Below are 13,636 nucleotides of genomic sequence, written 5' to 3' on the forward strand. Positions count from 1 at the left end.
AAGGCCAGAGTATACAAAAGAGGTCATATTGAGTAACTTAAATTTAACTTGCTGGCATCCCTATTGAATATGATGGGAGCTCTGACCCCTGCAAACCTTCACCTATGCATTTCTAGGGGTCCTTAGAATATAGAATATGCTTCAGCAGTATCCACTAGAACTTTCATGGTCTTCCTCTTTAACCTTCTGGCTGATGGTCACTGCTGTGAGTTAGAACTGCAAGTGCTGGTGACCATGTGAGGCCGAAGTCTGTGCTGAAGTCTCCAGATGTGATTCTGCAAACTCTCATGGTGCCATATTTGTCAGATCAAATATAGCACACCCAGTTAAATCTGAATTTCAGATAAGTAAAGAATGCAATATTTATTACATACTTATACCAAAATGTTATTCTTTAAAACAAAATCTGAAATTTAAATTTAACTGGGTGTCCTGTATTTTTACTTGCTATATTTGACAACCCATCAGGTGCCCAAGCCATGTTATGCTCTCTGCAACCTTTCCTTAGCTGAAGCCACATGGATGCTGTGTACAGGTGGGTAGAAAGTCTCTCCCTCCCTCTTCTGGTGGTCTTTTTTTTTTTTTTTTTTTTTTTTTTTTCTGAGCCCAAAGCTGTTGCTCATGCCTCATGTATCTCAGGACCATTCATGAAAATGGCTTTCAATATCTTTCTGTAGGCAGGGCTTGGACAAATCATAGGATATCAGACTGACTGGAATGGGCTTTGATTTGATTCCTTTACAGCTTCCTTCAAGGACTTGCCCTGCAGACCTTCTTGCTGGTTATATCCTCCCAGGCAAATTAATTTATGCAGAGAAAACTAAATGTCCTATTAGTTCATTAGGCACATACACTTATACTTTAGTAGAGACTCACTGTATATTTATAACACAAGTTAGATGGAGACTAAGGGAACTACCTACCTCAAGTACATGAAAATGCTTTCTACTTCTGGAAGTACTTAGAGAAGCTCCATGGAAAAAGTGGCTTTAAGGCCTCAGCTTTTAAGATACATGTATGATTTTGACTGTGCAACAAATTCCAAGCAAAAGGAACAGTATGAATAATGATAAGAAACTAGGAAAATTCAGGATGTGATTGTTTTTGTTTGTTGCAGCATTTGATGTAACGATAACTGAAACTACAAGGGAATTTGGAGGCTGAGCTAAGGGAAGTTCTCAGTGGTCAGGAGTTTGTAGTTTTTCTTCCCGAAATGGGACGTGCTTGTAAGAGTTGGTTAAGGAAGAGAATAATCAAGAGATTCATATGATCTTGTAAATAGACTAGGTTTAAGCATGATAAATTATAGTGAGAAAGATTAGATTGTCACTTAAATAAAATAGACAAATGACAATAAAGGCCTCAGGTAGAGACAGTCAAGAATGAAAATGAAAATACGTTTGAAAAAGAGACTTTGGTTCTGAGCATTGGTAATCTGTTTTAAAAGTCACAGTGCCTGGGTCATCCGAAGGTTAATTAAATCTGAATTTCTCTAGATGGGATCCATGAAATCAGTATTTTTAAAGCTCCACTAATGATTTCTACACTCAGCCAAGACTGAGCACACTTTAACTGGAATCAGAGTCACCTGTAGCACTTGTTGTGTGCTACCCCCAGTGTTCCAGCAGATCTCGAATTAGGTCTGAGAATCTGCAATTCTAACAAGTTCCCAGGTGATGTCAATGCTGCTGGTCCAAGGACTACACTTTGAGAACTACTGCTGTAGAATGATTATTAGATATTACTGTTTATATGTTTTGACTGAGTGGGGAAAACTTAATCATAGATGACTGAGACACTGAGTCTGAGTTAATGGCAACATAGAGATGCCATTGAAAGAGTTGCAGACATGGAAGCAAATAGCAGATGCTTGGCTTGAATGAGAATATTAAGAGAATGGATTCTGAGAAAAAATATTTTATTAAAAAATATGCCTATGGGAATAGAAAAGAAAGTGAGCCAGTAAATGGTAGAGAACCATCAGAGGAATAGAAGAACCATAACATCACAAAACCAAGAGGGAAGAGAGTGGTCAAGTCTAGCTCTATTGAGAATATCATAAAAATTCAACCTTGAAAATACTTTCGGACCCAGTGCACACTGAGATAAGGGTCGAAGAGATCTTCCTTTGCTACTTTTTACTGTCCTTAGCAAAGAGAGGTCACATTCCGAATGATGACCTGCAGGCAGCTCCAGTTCTTCAGTGCAAAAGGCAGAAGGGTCTATGTTCATCTTATTACACTTACTAAGGAATTAATGAGGACTACCAAAAATAGGAAAGATTTTCAGCCTTGAGGGTTGAAACAAAAATGATTTTTAAATCTAATCATGAATTCAAAAGAAGGTAATTCCATGTCTTCCCGATAAGGGCAGAAGGTCAATGCTCAATAACTTAACGCACTAGTATTTGTTAAGAATGTATAATGAACCAGGTGCTGTTCTAAGCACCTTATAATCTTCCTACTCAGAGTGTGGATCATGTACCAGCGCCATCAGTGTCACTCGGGAGCTTGCTTGAAATGCAGACTCTCACCCCACTCCAGACCTACTGAAGAAGAATCTGCATTTTTAATAAGATTCTTAGATGATTATTAGAGTATGAGAAGCACTGCCTAAGGTATTATGAGTTGATTTAATACATTCAGTACTGTGAGGTAAGGGCTACTATGAAGGAAGTGTTACAAAGAGGTTAAAAAATGGGCAGGGTGCAGTGGCTCATGCCTGTAATCCCAGCACTTTGGGAGGCCGAAGTGGGCAGATCACAAAGTCAAGAGATAGAGGCCATCCTGGGCAACATGCTGAAACCCCATCTCTACTAAAAATGCAAAAATTAGCTGGGCTTGGTGGTGGGTGCCTGTAGTCTCAGCTACTTGGGAGGCTGAGGCAGGAGAATCGCTTGAACCCGGGAGGCAGAGGTTTCAGTGAGCCGAGATTGCGCCACTGGACTCCAGCCTGGGCGACAGAGTGAGACTGTCTCAAACAAACAAACAAACAAACAATCAAAAAGTATCTGAAGTTATAGAGTTAATGGGGGTAGAGCTGAGATGTAACACAATCTGGATGCACAAATCCTGACCTAAATGATGCTACCTATGCTGACTCTCAAGAAGTTCATTACATGACCCTCAGCACTCACCACCATCACTCTTTAACCTATATCCACAGTGTCTTTCCTTCAGTGCTTCTAGGGCACCGTGTCCTCTCCATCATATTCTTTCCTGTCTCTACCCTTAACTCACCCCTGTGTGTTAACTCCCTCTCACCTATCAGATCTCCGCTCACAGTCACTTTCTCAAGAAAACTGGTTTTTTACCCCCAAACTTGGTATTCTATTCTCACAGCATCGTGTATTTTTCATCCATGATAATTTGTAATTATGAATTTATCTGTGTGATTCTGTGTGTGTATGTTTTCTTTAACAAGACTCAAGCCCCCAGAGGGCAAGGACTGCATCTGTTTTGTTTCTCACTGAATCTCTAGTGGCCAACACATTGCCTGAGACTTAGTGGACTCAATAGTTACCTAAATGAATGTGTATGTGAATGGCTTTTGAATCTTACCCACACGATGTCTGTCTTGCCCACATTAGTAAGACCTGCATTGACAATCAGAACTGAACATTCTCACTCTCCATGTCATTAAAAGACCTACTGAGGTAAGAGAATGTAGCTCAAATTTAAAGGGAAGAGTAAACTTTGAGGGTGAACCCTCAACATCCAATCAAACCTCCATCTGTCACGAACACCTGATCTTTCAGAACCTTCTGAAGCTATGAGAGCCCTTTACATACCTTTTTGGCTTTCTAGAACCCAGAACTTATGCTCTATCTTCAGTCTTTTTGTTTTGTTTTGAGACAGGGTTTCCTTCTTTTGCCCAGGCTGTACAGTGAGGCAATCTTGGCTCACTGCAACCTCAGCCTGCCAGGCTGAAGGCATCCTCCTACCTCTGTCTCTCAAGTAGCTGTGACCACAGGTGTGTACCTCCACACCTGGCTAATTTCTGTATTTTTTCCATAGAGATGGGATTTTGCCATGCTGCCCAGGCTGGTCTTGAACTCCTGGACTCAAACGATCTGCCCACCTCAGCCTCCCAAGGTGTTGGGATTGCAGGCATGAGCCACCGTGCCTGACCTGCCTTCAGCCTTTGAAACGGCAAAGTTAGAAGATCCCAGGTGAGTCCTCTGCATGTTGGGAGGGGAGCTCCAGAAGATAAACATTGACTGTTCCAACACAAATCCTGTAACTAAACACAACCCATTCATTTTTGAATGCTGTTCATCAGGCACCTTTCAGAGGCCCTGAATTCATCTCAATGACAGAAAATGAGCCTTGATTTCAGTGAGAGGCTCTTCCATAATAATCCTGTCTGAAAAAAGCATAAATTACAATGCCATTTTAAAGGTACATTCTTCTGTAATTTTGTGTTTCATTTTCCTCCAAATACTTTTACTCCCATGTATAGTGCCTATATATTGTGTTCTCACATAATATTAACATAATTGGAGTAACTAGGGTTTAATGCTGCCACTACTGTGAAATAATAGCAAAGGGACTTGAGAAAAATGCTGCTGATTTTTTTTTTCTTAAAGAGATGGTTAGATTTAATTTCAACCGTTTTAGAAAATATCGAACGACTGTAATCAGCTTAAAGCTTAACCAGGTGACAGGCTCAACTGTAGGTGATAGGGATGAGGGTTTTTCAATGTAGAACAGCCTCTTGATAATTCTCCAGATATCTCTTTGGTGTTTCCAAGATAACACCATGATAAATGATATGTTGAGAGGCTCAATTACCATATTTTCTTATGGTATATTCAGTCTCAACAGTATATGAGTCTTCCAAATCACATCATGAATTAGGAGTGCTAAGGTCAACCTTGAGTTTTAGATCTGAGAATCTCTAACCCAAAGGGGCATATTAATCACCCGGGGAGCTTGTTGAAATGTAGATTCTGATAAGTAGGTCTTTTGTAAGACCTGGGGAGTTTTAATTTCAAAGAAGTTCCCAGTTGGTGCTCATGCTGCTGGTCTATACAAAACACTTTGGTCTTAGAAAACAAACTGAAATTAATTTTGTGGCTTACAATGCAATTTGGCATGCTTTTAAGTCAGAACCATTGCCTAAATATTTCTGCATGCCAGAGCTGTTATAAATGTACCCTTGTCCACCAGCACACTGGCAGAAACACTCTAGAGAAATGAGTCATTCCATGATTCCACCCTGGGGAGGAGACTTGAGTGATTTGTTTAGCTAAGTTAGGGAAGAAATAGATCTGCTGTCCAATCAAATATGTCTTGGGCAAATCTAGGCGGTTGGAAATTTCAGATTTATTCTTTAAAAATATTTATATTGAGCATATGTCTGGATGTATCTGAAACAGGTCTGGGCAAAAGTTGGTCAATTCTAGAACAGATTTAAAAGCAATGTGGTCAAATCACGGTGTAATCGCTAATGGGTTAAAATGCAAAATATTGTCCATACACAATATATTTTGAAAAATGAAACATAAATATTGCTTCAATTACAAAATAGAATTATTTAAAGTAGAAAAAATTAAGAAAATAAAAATGGTTAGGGTGCATTATTGCTTATGGTGTCAGGACAGGGAAATAAGTATGGTATTTTTGGCGGGGTGGGGATAATCTTGGTCTCCTTATACACCTCCATCATGATGTGTATGTCTCTTTGATTTCTACTCTCCACCGACACCCCAAGTCCTTAGTGGTCCTGAACCACTAAAGGAAATTATCATCAGATAAGCTGAAGATAAGGAAATGGGAAGAAGAATGGAGATAACCCTTTTCTGTCCCGTTTTTTTTTTTAAACCCTCTCTTAATCCTTGACTTAGGAAAATAAAAGGAAGCTTAAAAAAGTACTTATGAAACATTTAAAACCAGATTTAAATCTGGTTTTAAGGCCTTGATGAAACCAAGGAGGAGAAGCTAGACCACAGTGCCAAGCACTTCTTTAGCCCACTTTGGGTGTTCAGAGAAATTTAATAAAATAACTTATCCCAATAGGATGGCCAGGAAAAATATGTACAATAATTCATTTGGGTGCTATGAAAAAAGTCTTTCAGTAGCATCATTCAACTGGAAGCAAGCACGTCTACTTAACTCCAGAAGAAAAACATACTAGAATATACCCCCAAATCCACTATAATGATAATTATCTACTCTATGGTAGAATGGTATCTAAGAATCATAGAATTTGATTGGCTGACAAGAATCCTGACAATCCCTGGCCTAACTCTATCACTTCACAGAGAAAGAAGCTGACACCTACATCAGTGATGAGACTTGCCAAATGTCACACAATTGATCCTTAAAGAACTGAGGTTAGAACCCAGAGTTCTAACCAGTACAGAAACCTGGGTCTCATAGAACCCAGGTCTCCTGAATATTTCTTAATGTAGAGCATATTGTGCTAACCCATCAATTTTACTTTTTCAGGCCATTTGAAGCCAGGAGTACTCAAGCTTCTTTGGCACATAAGCCACTGGCTCAAAACTTTGGGCTAGGTTACAGGAATCTACTTTTAGCTGATTTTTACCTTACCTTGGTTTGTTCTGACTTGATAGGAAATGATATTAAAGGTGAAATCATGTGCCAGTGAAGAATTTGCCAAACTCTCCACAGTAAGGGGACAGTAAGAATTTGCCCAAACTGGAAGCTTCACTCTGTCACCTTCCTATGAGCCAGTCACTCTGAGCAAGTAAGGGAAATAGTGTGAAACATTAGTAGTGGTATTTTATCATGGATTTCAGATGACAGGAGTTAGAGCCCTACTTCTTTCTTAGTATAAAGGGTTGTCATTACAGAGAATGATGGAGGATGTCGTGGGATCTAATATAGTATTGTGGTTAAGAATATGAGCTTCAGTACCAGACAGACCTAGATTTAAATCCAAGCTCTAGCAAGTACTAGCTTGGGGACTTTAAGGAAGTCACTTAACCTCCTGGTCTTCAGTTTTCTTTCTTATAAAATGGGAATAGAAATAATCCCCCTGACTTAAAAACTTTTAAAAATTAAATAGCATGTGTGTTTAAAACACCTAGCACCATGTAGGATACAAACTGAAGATTCAGTAAGGTAGTGATGTTTTACTCAGTCAGAAAGGTAAGCTTAAATCAAAATATCAGGGAAGATCCTGACATGTATAACTTATATGGTTTTAGAATTAGAGAAAGAAGTCCATAGCATAACTTTGCTTGAAAATTTCCCTAAGTATTGCTGGTTCTCACTTTTCATGTTGGCTTAAGTTACTGTTCCATTGATATTGGAGCTAAATAATTAATGGCAACATCTTCCAAACCTGGAGCATGCACCCAAAATGTACCCAAAGAAACATTGTCTTCTGTTAAGGAGCAGGAAAGTCTATCTTTGCTCTTATTTCAAATGTGGTACATTGAAGTACATACTGACTTAACTTTAACATCTGTTCAGAGGTGTGGTTATTAATGGAATATAATGGGAATGGCAGGATTCAGGGAAATAGATTTGCTTTATTTCTCTCTCACTGTTGGCCAGGATGTTGGGATCTAGACTTGGAATCAAACCCATATCCAAAGACATTTGTCTGCTTAAATATTTACTTATGTCTTTACTGCAGCTAAAATAAATAACTGGGGACATATGAGAATTGTTGCTTTCATGAAACTAGCCAGGTGGAAAAGTGAGGTTATGATGGCCTACCTAAAAACAGGGAAATATTACCTGTAAGCACCCGACCTCCTTGAACAATAATGAAAACATTTCTTAGAGTCCAGAACGGTCCTTGCTTAAAGATTCTGAATGCCTATCTCACTTAAATCAAGAGGTAGACTTCAACAATATAATAAGTATTTTACTTAAAAATTCAGTCTGCCCATTTCTATTACCGTATACAATAGTATGATGTGTATATTTTAATAGGTGAAAAAAAAATAACCCCTAAATATTTGGGTCAAAAGCACTTTAAAGACAGTTGGAGAATGCAAAGAATACCTTTAAAATAAAAGCAAGCCACAAAAGTATAAAAAGTGATGATAATTTTGTGATATAGCAGTATAAGTGTGCAAATTAATCAATAAATTAATCAATGACTATTTGTCATGAATACTATCTACATAGAACTAGATTAGGTTGGGGTTGGGAAAGTGAATAGTACAGAAACGATGTATGATATGATTCGTGTGCCTAGTGAGGAATATAAAAGAAAGATTATAATGAAGGGAATAATTGCAGAGGTCATGTCATATAGATGTAGGGATTTTAGATTTTGGCATCTTTTCTACACAGCTTTTGAAATTGTGTATATGTACCATTTCTTCTGTGGTATTCTAAGTCAATGGCTGCTTTTTTCATACCAGCTTTATCTAAGCCTCTGTTTGGAATTCCACAGAAGGCACCTTTCTGTGCCCTGCTTGTCTGGATCACCTTGTCAACATAATCATGTTTATCAGAAGTTCTAAACCTCTCTGTGTCCAGGACTCTCTGGATGTCTTCATAATATTTGGAAGATGACCTTCTGTTGTCATAACAAATGTTTCTGACCACTTCTGTCAGTCAATCAGTGTTTACACATCTTCAGCCTGTCCCTAAGCACTGACCTGCTTCTTTAATGTCAAGTAATTGCCAATTCATAGTCATGTTATGCAGCCACCACTATTTATTCTGCAATTTCCTAATTTTCTGCCTACCAATAGCATTTTCCGGTACTAAAATTTTTCATATTGGTTAGAGTTGGGAAGAGTGGTGACCCAGTAGAACAGGAGAAAGCAAAATGAATTTGAAGGCTAAAAAATATACATATAAAAATTTTCCTCAAATCTTGTACACCAGGAGTTCTCACACTTTAGTATGTATCAGCATCATAGAAGCATATTTTGAGAGCCCTTGAAACACAGGAACCAAAATCATTTTTAAATAACATGTAACAAAAGGTCATATCATTTTGCTCTCTGCCAGGGAGTCCTGATCCTGGGAGCCCCTGGAGAGCCTTTGACAAGATTCTAGGCATCCATGGTACTCTTAATATTATATTTTAAATATTATATTTTGTATTGTGTGAGATTGTGTCTGAACACTTGAGAGGGCCCATTGCTCTCAGAAGACCTCAAAAGCCCAATTTACCCAAACATAGTTGAAAGACTCCCACTGATGCCATGCAGAGAGAGTTAAGACAAGACATTTGAGGAAACATTGATAGATACTAGAATATTGCAGAATAAGAACTTTAGCTAATGGGTAATACTTCTGTTCTTTTTATGCTATTATGATATTAACCTTTGTAATTAATGATTCCCTTCTTCTGTGATTACCCTCTGACTCCTACTAAGATATATATCAACCACCAAATAGCATAAAGTTTCCATGGAGCACCTGTTATAGGCCTAGCATGGTGTTGGATCAATGGTGCACTCAAAGATTGCAGAGTTCCTGCTTGCAGGTTACTCTGGGTGAGGACACTGACATCTACTGTTTTTTTTTTTTTTTTTTTTTGAGACAGGGTCTCCCTCTGTCACCCAGACTGCTACTGTTAAGACTCACAAGAGTGAGAACTTCGCTTTTCTTGCCCCAAACTCTGTCTCACGTGCTTAGAAGAGCATTTAGTAAATCATAAGAGCATAACCAATGATTATTAAATGAGTAAATTGAATACCTCAGGGACTTTATACTGTAAATAGCATAGTGATATTACCAGATAAACAACATTTCCTCAGTGGCTGATTGAACAAAAATTTTACACCTGGAGGATACTGCTGAATACAAGCACTAGAGCACCCAACCAATAATGCATACTAATGAACTGCAAAGTTGACTCCATAGGAAAAGCAAACTGAAGCCTAAATATGACAAAGTTTCAAATCTTTCTTTACTCCAGGTGTTTGGTATAGGAAAGAACTCAATTAAAAGAGTATAGGTTAGGAAGATTACCTCTCCACCACATCCTTTTCTTTAGCAAGCAATAATGTTGATGGCAAAGGATTCGGGAAATGAAAAGCATGCTGCCTAACCACACATCCATCATGCTCCCATCAGTAAGTTTGAAGCAGGCAAACCCTAACCTAGATTTAAAGCTGGTAAATCATCTGTTTCGTTTCACTAAACATCAAGGGGTTGCTCAGCTTTGTAAAGCTGAAACCCTTGTCAGCCTCTGGATCCATTTAAATGAGGACACCATGTTAATTAAAAAAAAAAAAAAAAAAAAAAAAAAAAAGCAGGTTATAAGGTTTCCTGAGGAATTTCTAGTTTCTAAGTGCATTAAATTCTACATCAATTTAGGAAAAAGATGTTTTTCTCTCAAAACTCCTGAAAAAGTTATTTTTATTATGTATAGATGCTGACTATATCAAATTAGTGATTATTAGGCCATTCATTTATTGAAACTGGGGTCTCTTTTATTCCACTATCTCCACAGATGCACACACGTATCCTCACATACATTTAAAAAAATTATTCTTCTTGGGAAACACCTGTCTTAGGAGTTCTTGGCTGTGCAGCTTCTGGGCATGCACAGGGTCAAGCAGACAAATGGTGCAGTGACTCTTTTGGAAGTCACATTTGTCCCTGAAACTTCAGTCACCTGGAGACTGCATGCCTCATTGCCTGCAGCAGCTCAATCTTGACAGTGTAGAATTAGTTTAGAAATCTTATTTGAGCGACAAAATTTAAATTGAGAATCTAAACAGCACAATATATTTAATGCTGACATGATCGTTCTTTGTAAATATTGCTGACTGTGATTTTTTTCTTTCCTTTTGTTATTAAACCGTTGTAATAATCTTGCTCTCATTTGGAATTTTTTATGGGAAAGGAAGATCACTGGACTCAGTTAACTAGTGCATCAGTTAGGTGCACATTCCTATTTTTACACACAGAAAATTCCTGCTTCGTTTGCTATGCAAACACACTACACATCATTCCTGGAATCCCTACTACATTCATAACTCACTGCTTTCAGACACACGATCACACGGCACCAAAACACAAACTCCCCACACGTTAACAATCAAGCCAGGCTGAAGATGTAAATAGGTGGATATGACACCAGGTGGATGTGTAATCAGTAATAAGAAATACATTGAGCCCCATAATGAAAAGAAATCCCACAAATTGTTCAGGATTCCCCCTCCCCCTTCCATTCACTGATTTATTAACCCTGAACAAAGATGTAATTGCAGGGTCTCAGAAACAACTTTTTTTTTTTTTTTTTTCATTTTTCTTTTTTTTTTTTTTCTTTTTTGGCATTTGTTTTGTTTGGCCTTGAATTTCTTAATATCTAGTCATACCATTCATTGCCTGTTTTCTTCACTCAGTTGCCCATCTTTCCCCCCCAGAAATGAAAGAAGCATTAGCTTCTGAGTCTTAAGGATGAGACCTCTGCATTTTCTTTGCTTGTTTAGGGCAAGAAATGAAGTGCTGCCTCTTTAATTGGCAGAAGCATGCAGAAAGAGCATACCTTTAATTTAGTGTTGGGATACCTCACTTGCACCCTGGCTGTTGTCTTATTGGAGACGGCAGCCTGCCTGAGATCCTCTAGCACTGAAATAATATCATCCAGCACGCATTTCTTATCCTGATTTCTCAACACACACAGATGGGAAAAAGTATAATTATAGCCCCTGTGGTTCACCTTCATTTCCAGCACGGCTCGGTGGGTCTGCAGGATCCCCTCAGCCTGGAGCAAAATATTGTCCCCGGGTGGGGAGAGGAGGATCACCCTGCCATACCTCCCAGGGGTGTGTAAGTCCGAATAGAGCTGGCTTTTGGACTGGTCCAGGGGGAAAAGGCTGCTGGCCAGGCTGCGCTCGATCTTGGCCAGGCTGTGGCTGGGAGCGACCAGGCGCTCCAGGTCGCCCTCGGGCTGGAAGCGGTTGAGCGCGCTGAGGCCGAAGGTGATGGTCAGGACTGCGGGCACGGTGAGGAAAAAGACCGGGTGCCGGCTCACGCACAAACCCAGCCTGTGGCAGAACGACTGGAGCCCTCTGCGAAGCACCTGCCGCAGCATCCTCCACCAGATTCAGCTCGCAGGCGCTCCCGGCCGTCTTAAAAAGCACATGTGACATGTGTAAGCGCCGGGCTACCCCGCTCTCCCCCATCCCACCCCCTGGGGCCAGTCCCCCCTCCCTACCGCCGCCGCCTCCCCACCCACTTCGCGCTCACCCCACAACCACTCAGCCTGGTCTTTCCCCGGCCCCACCTCCATGCGCTCCTACTACTCTTTCAAACACTGCAGCAAGTTGCAGCAAGGCGGGCAAATATCGACAGCGCGCGTGGGGGCGGGCGGCGGGCGCTGCGGGGGCGCCGCCGGGCCCACCCCCTCCCCGGCCTCCCCGCGCCCTCGCCGCCTCCCGCGCTGGCTCTCACCGCATGAGCAGCGTTCCCTGGGTCTAGCCCTTCATCTCGGTGCTGCAGTCCCCTGGCTTCCCTCGCTGGAGGTGGTTCCGTGTGGAGCGTCCCACAGATGTGGATTTCCTCTCTCTCCTGGTGGGGTTCGGTGCCTAACTGGAACCATGTGCCTCGGTGTTGTAAGAAGCAGACATGTGCCCCATAAGGGGGGGCCTTGGGGGGGAGGAAAGGAGGGAGAAGGGAGGGAGCACGTTGGGGGTGGGGGGGGCAGATAAGCTTTTTTCTTTTTTTAAGATGCTGACAGTTATTTTTAGAGTTTTGTGTTCCCTCTCCTCTCCCCGCTGGAGTGAATGGAAGAGGAAATAAATGGTGAAGGTGCTGCTGGCCCATTGGAGCAGGGGCAATTAGAGCCCAAGGAGTGGGGCGTGGAGGGAGAGAGCTCCAGGGCTCCGGGAGGCAACCTTCTCGCCCCTCCAGTTTCCCTGTGCCCTCGAATTCTGCTTTTCAGCGAAGAAAAGGAGCAGAGAGGATGATGCTGCATTTTTAACACACCACGCAGCATGCAAGGGATTTCCTCGCAACACCTTCCTCGCTGTGATTCCACAGACCAGTCCGCTGCAGCTTAGGGCTGCGGAGACCCCATGTATCCCTGGTGCGTTGGGACTGACTGGATCGCTTCCTTCCTCTGTTGGCTGGAGAGGAGGCATTTGCCAATAGCAGTAGCCTGTGTCTTGGGATGTACGTGTGCGTGTGCATATGTGTGTGTTGAAAGTGAAGATCTATAGGCAATATGAGGTTTTCTCATAACATGTTACATTCACTTTCTGTATTCTTGAGATTAAAGGATAGAAAGTTCCTAAAGCTGATTTCAGTCCCCTTTTCCCTGTGTCTCCTTCCACCCCTCACCTATGAGGACTGTTTCAAGTCATCTAGTTTAGGCATTGTCTACCTGTGAGTGGAATTCCAGAAACAGACACTTCCAGACACACACCAGGTAGTTTTGCCTGAATAAAAGAGAGTTGGCTGGGTAGAGGGAAACCTATTGGAGTCACTTGTAGAAAACAGTGAATGTCCTTCACCGTATAAGAAAGAAAACCCCCACCAGATACAATTCCTCCTTCAGCATCCAAACGTGTGAAGATGAGTTCTCAGCTTCAGATCAGATCAACTTCAAAAACTTTAATATTAATAAGTGTGTGTGTGTGTGTGTGTGTGTGTGTAACGTATTGGGGTTTTTGGAAGTTCATGTTCTGGAAAGGATATGAAGAAATTTTTAGGGCAAACTCTAAAGTGCGATTGTGAAC

General features: G+C 40.9%; 1 protein-coding gene across 1 annotated transcript in view; it reads right to left on the minus strand.

Annotated features, from left to right (window-relative positions):
* Positions 1–12,076, minus strand: part of PTCHD4 (patched domain containing 4) — a 199,103-nt gene extending 187,027 nt beyond the window's left edge. Inside the window, exon 1 of the mRNA XM_025383470.1 lies at positions 11,617–12,076. Within this exon, the coding sequence (XP_025239255.1) occupies positions 11,617–11,991 (375 nt within the window). The 5' untranslated portion in view covers positions 11,992–12,076. The remainder of the gene's footprint in view (positions 1–11,616) is intronic.
* Between the last annotated feature and the right edge of the window lie 1,560 nt (positions 12,077–13,636).

Source organism: Theropithecus gelada, chromosome 4, assembly GCF_003255815.1.
Source record: "Theropithecus gelada isolate Dixy chromosome 4, Tgel_1.0, whole genome shotgun sequence".
NCBI lineage: Eukaryota > Metazoa > Chordata > Mammalia > Primates > Cercopithecidae > Theropithecus > Theropithecus gelada.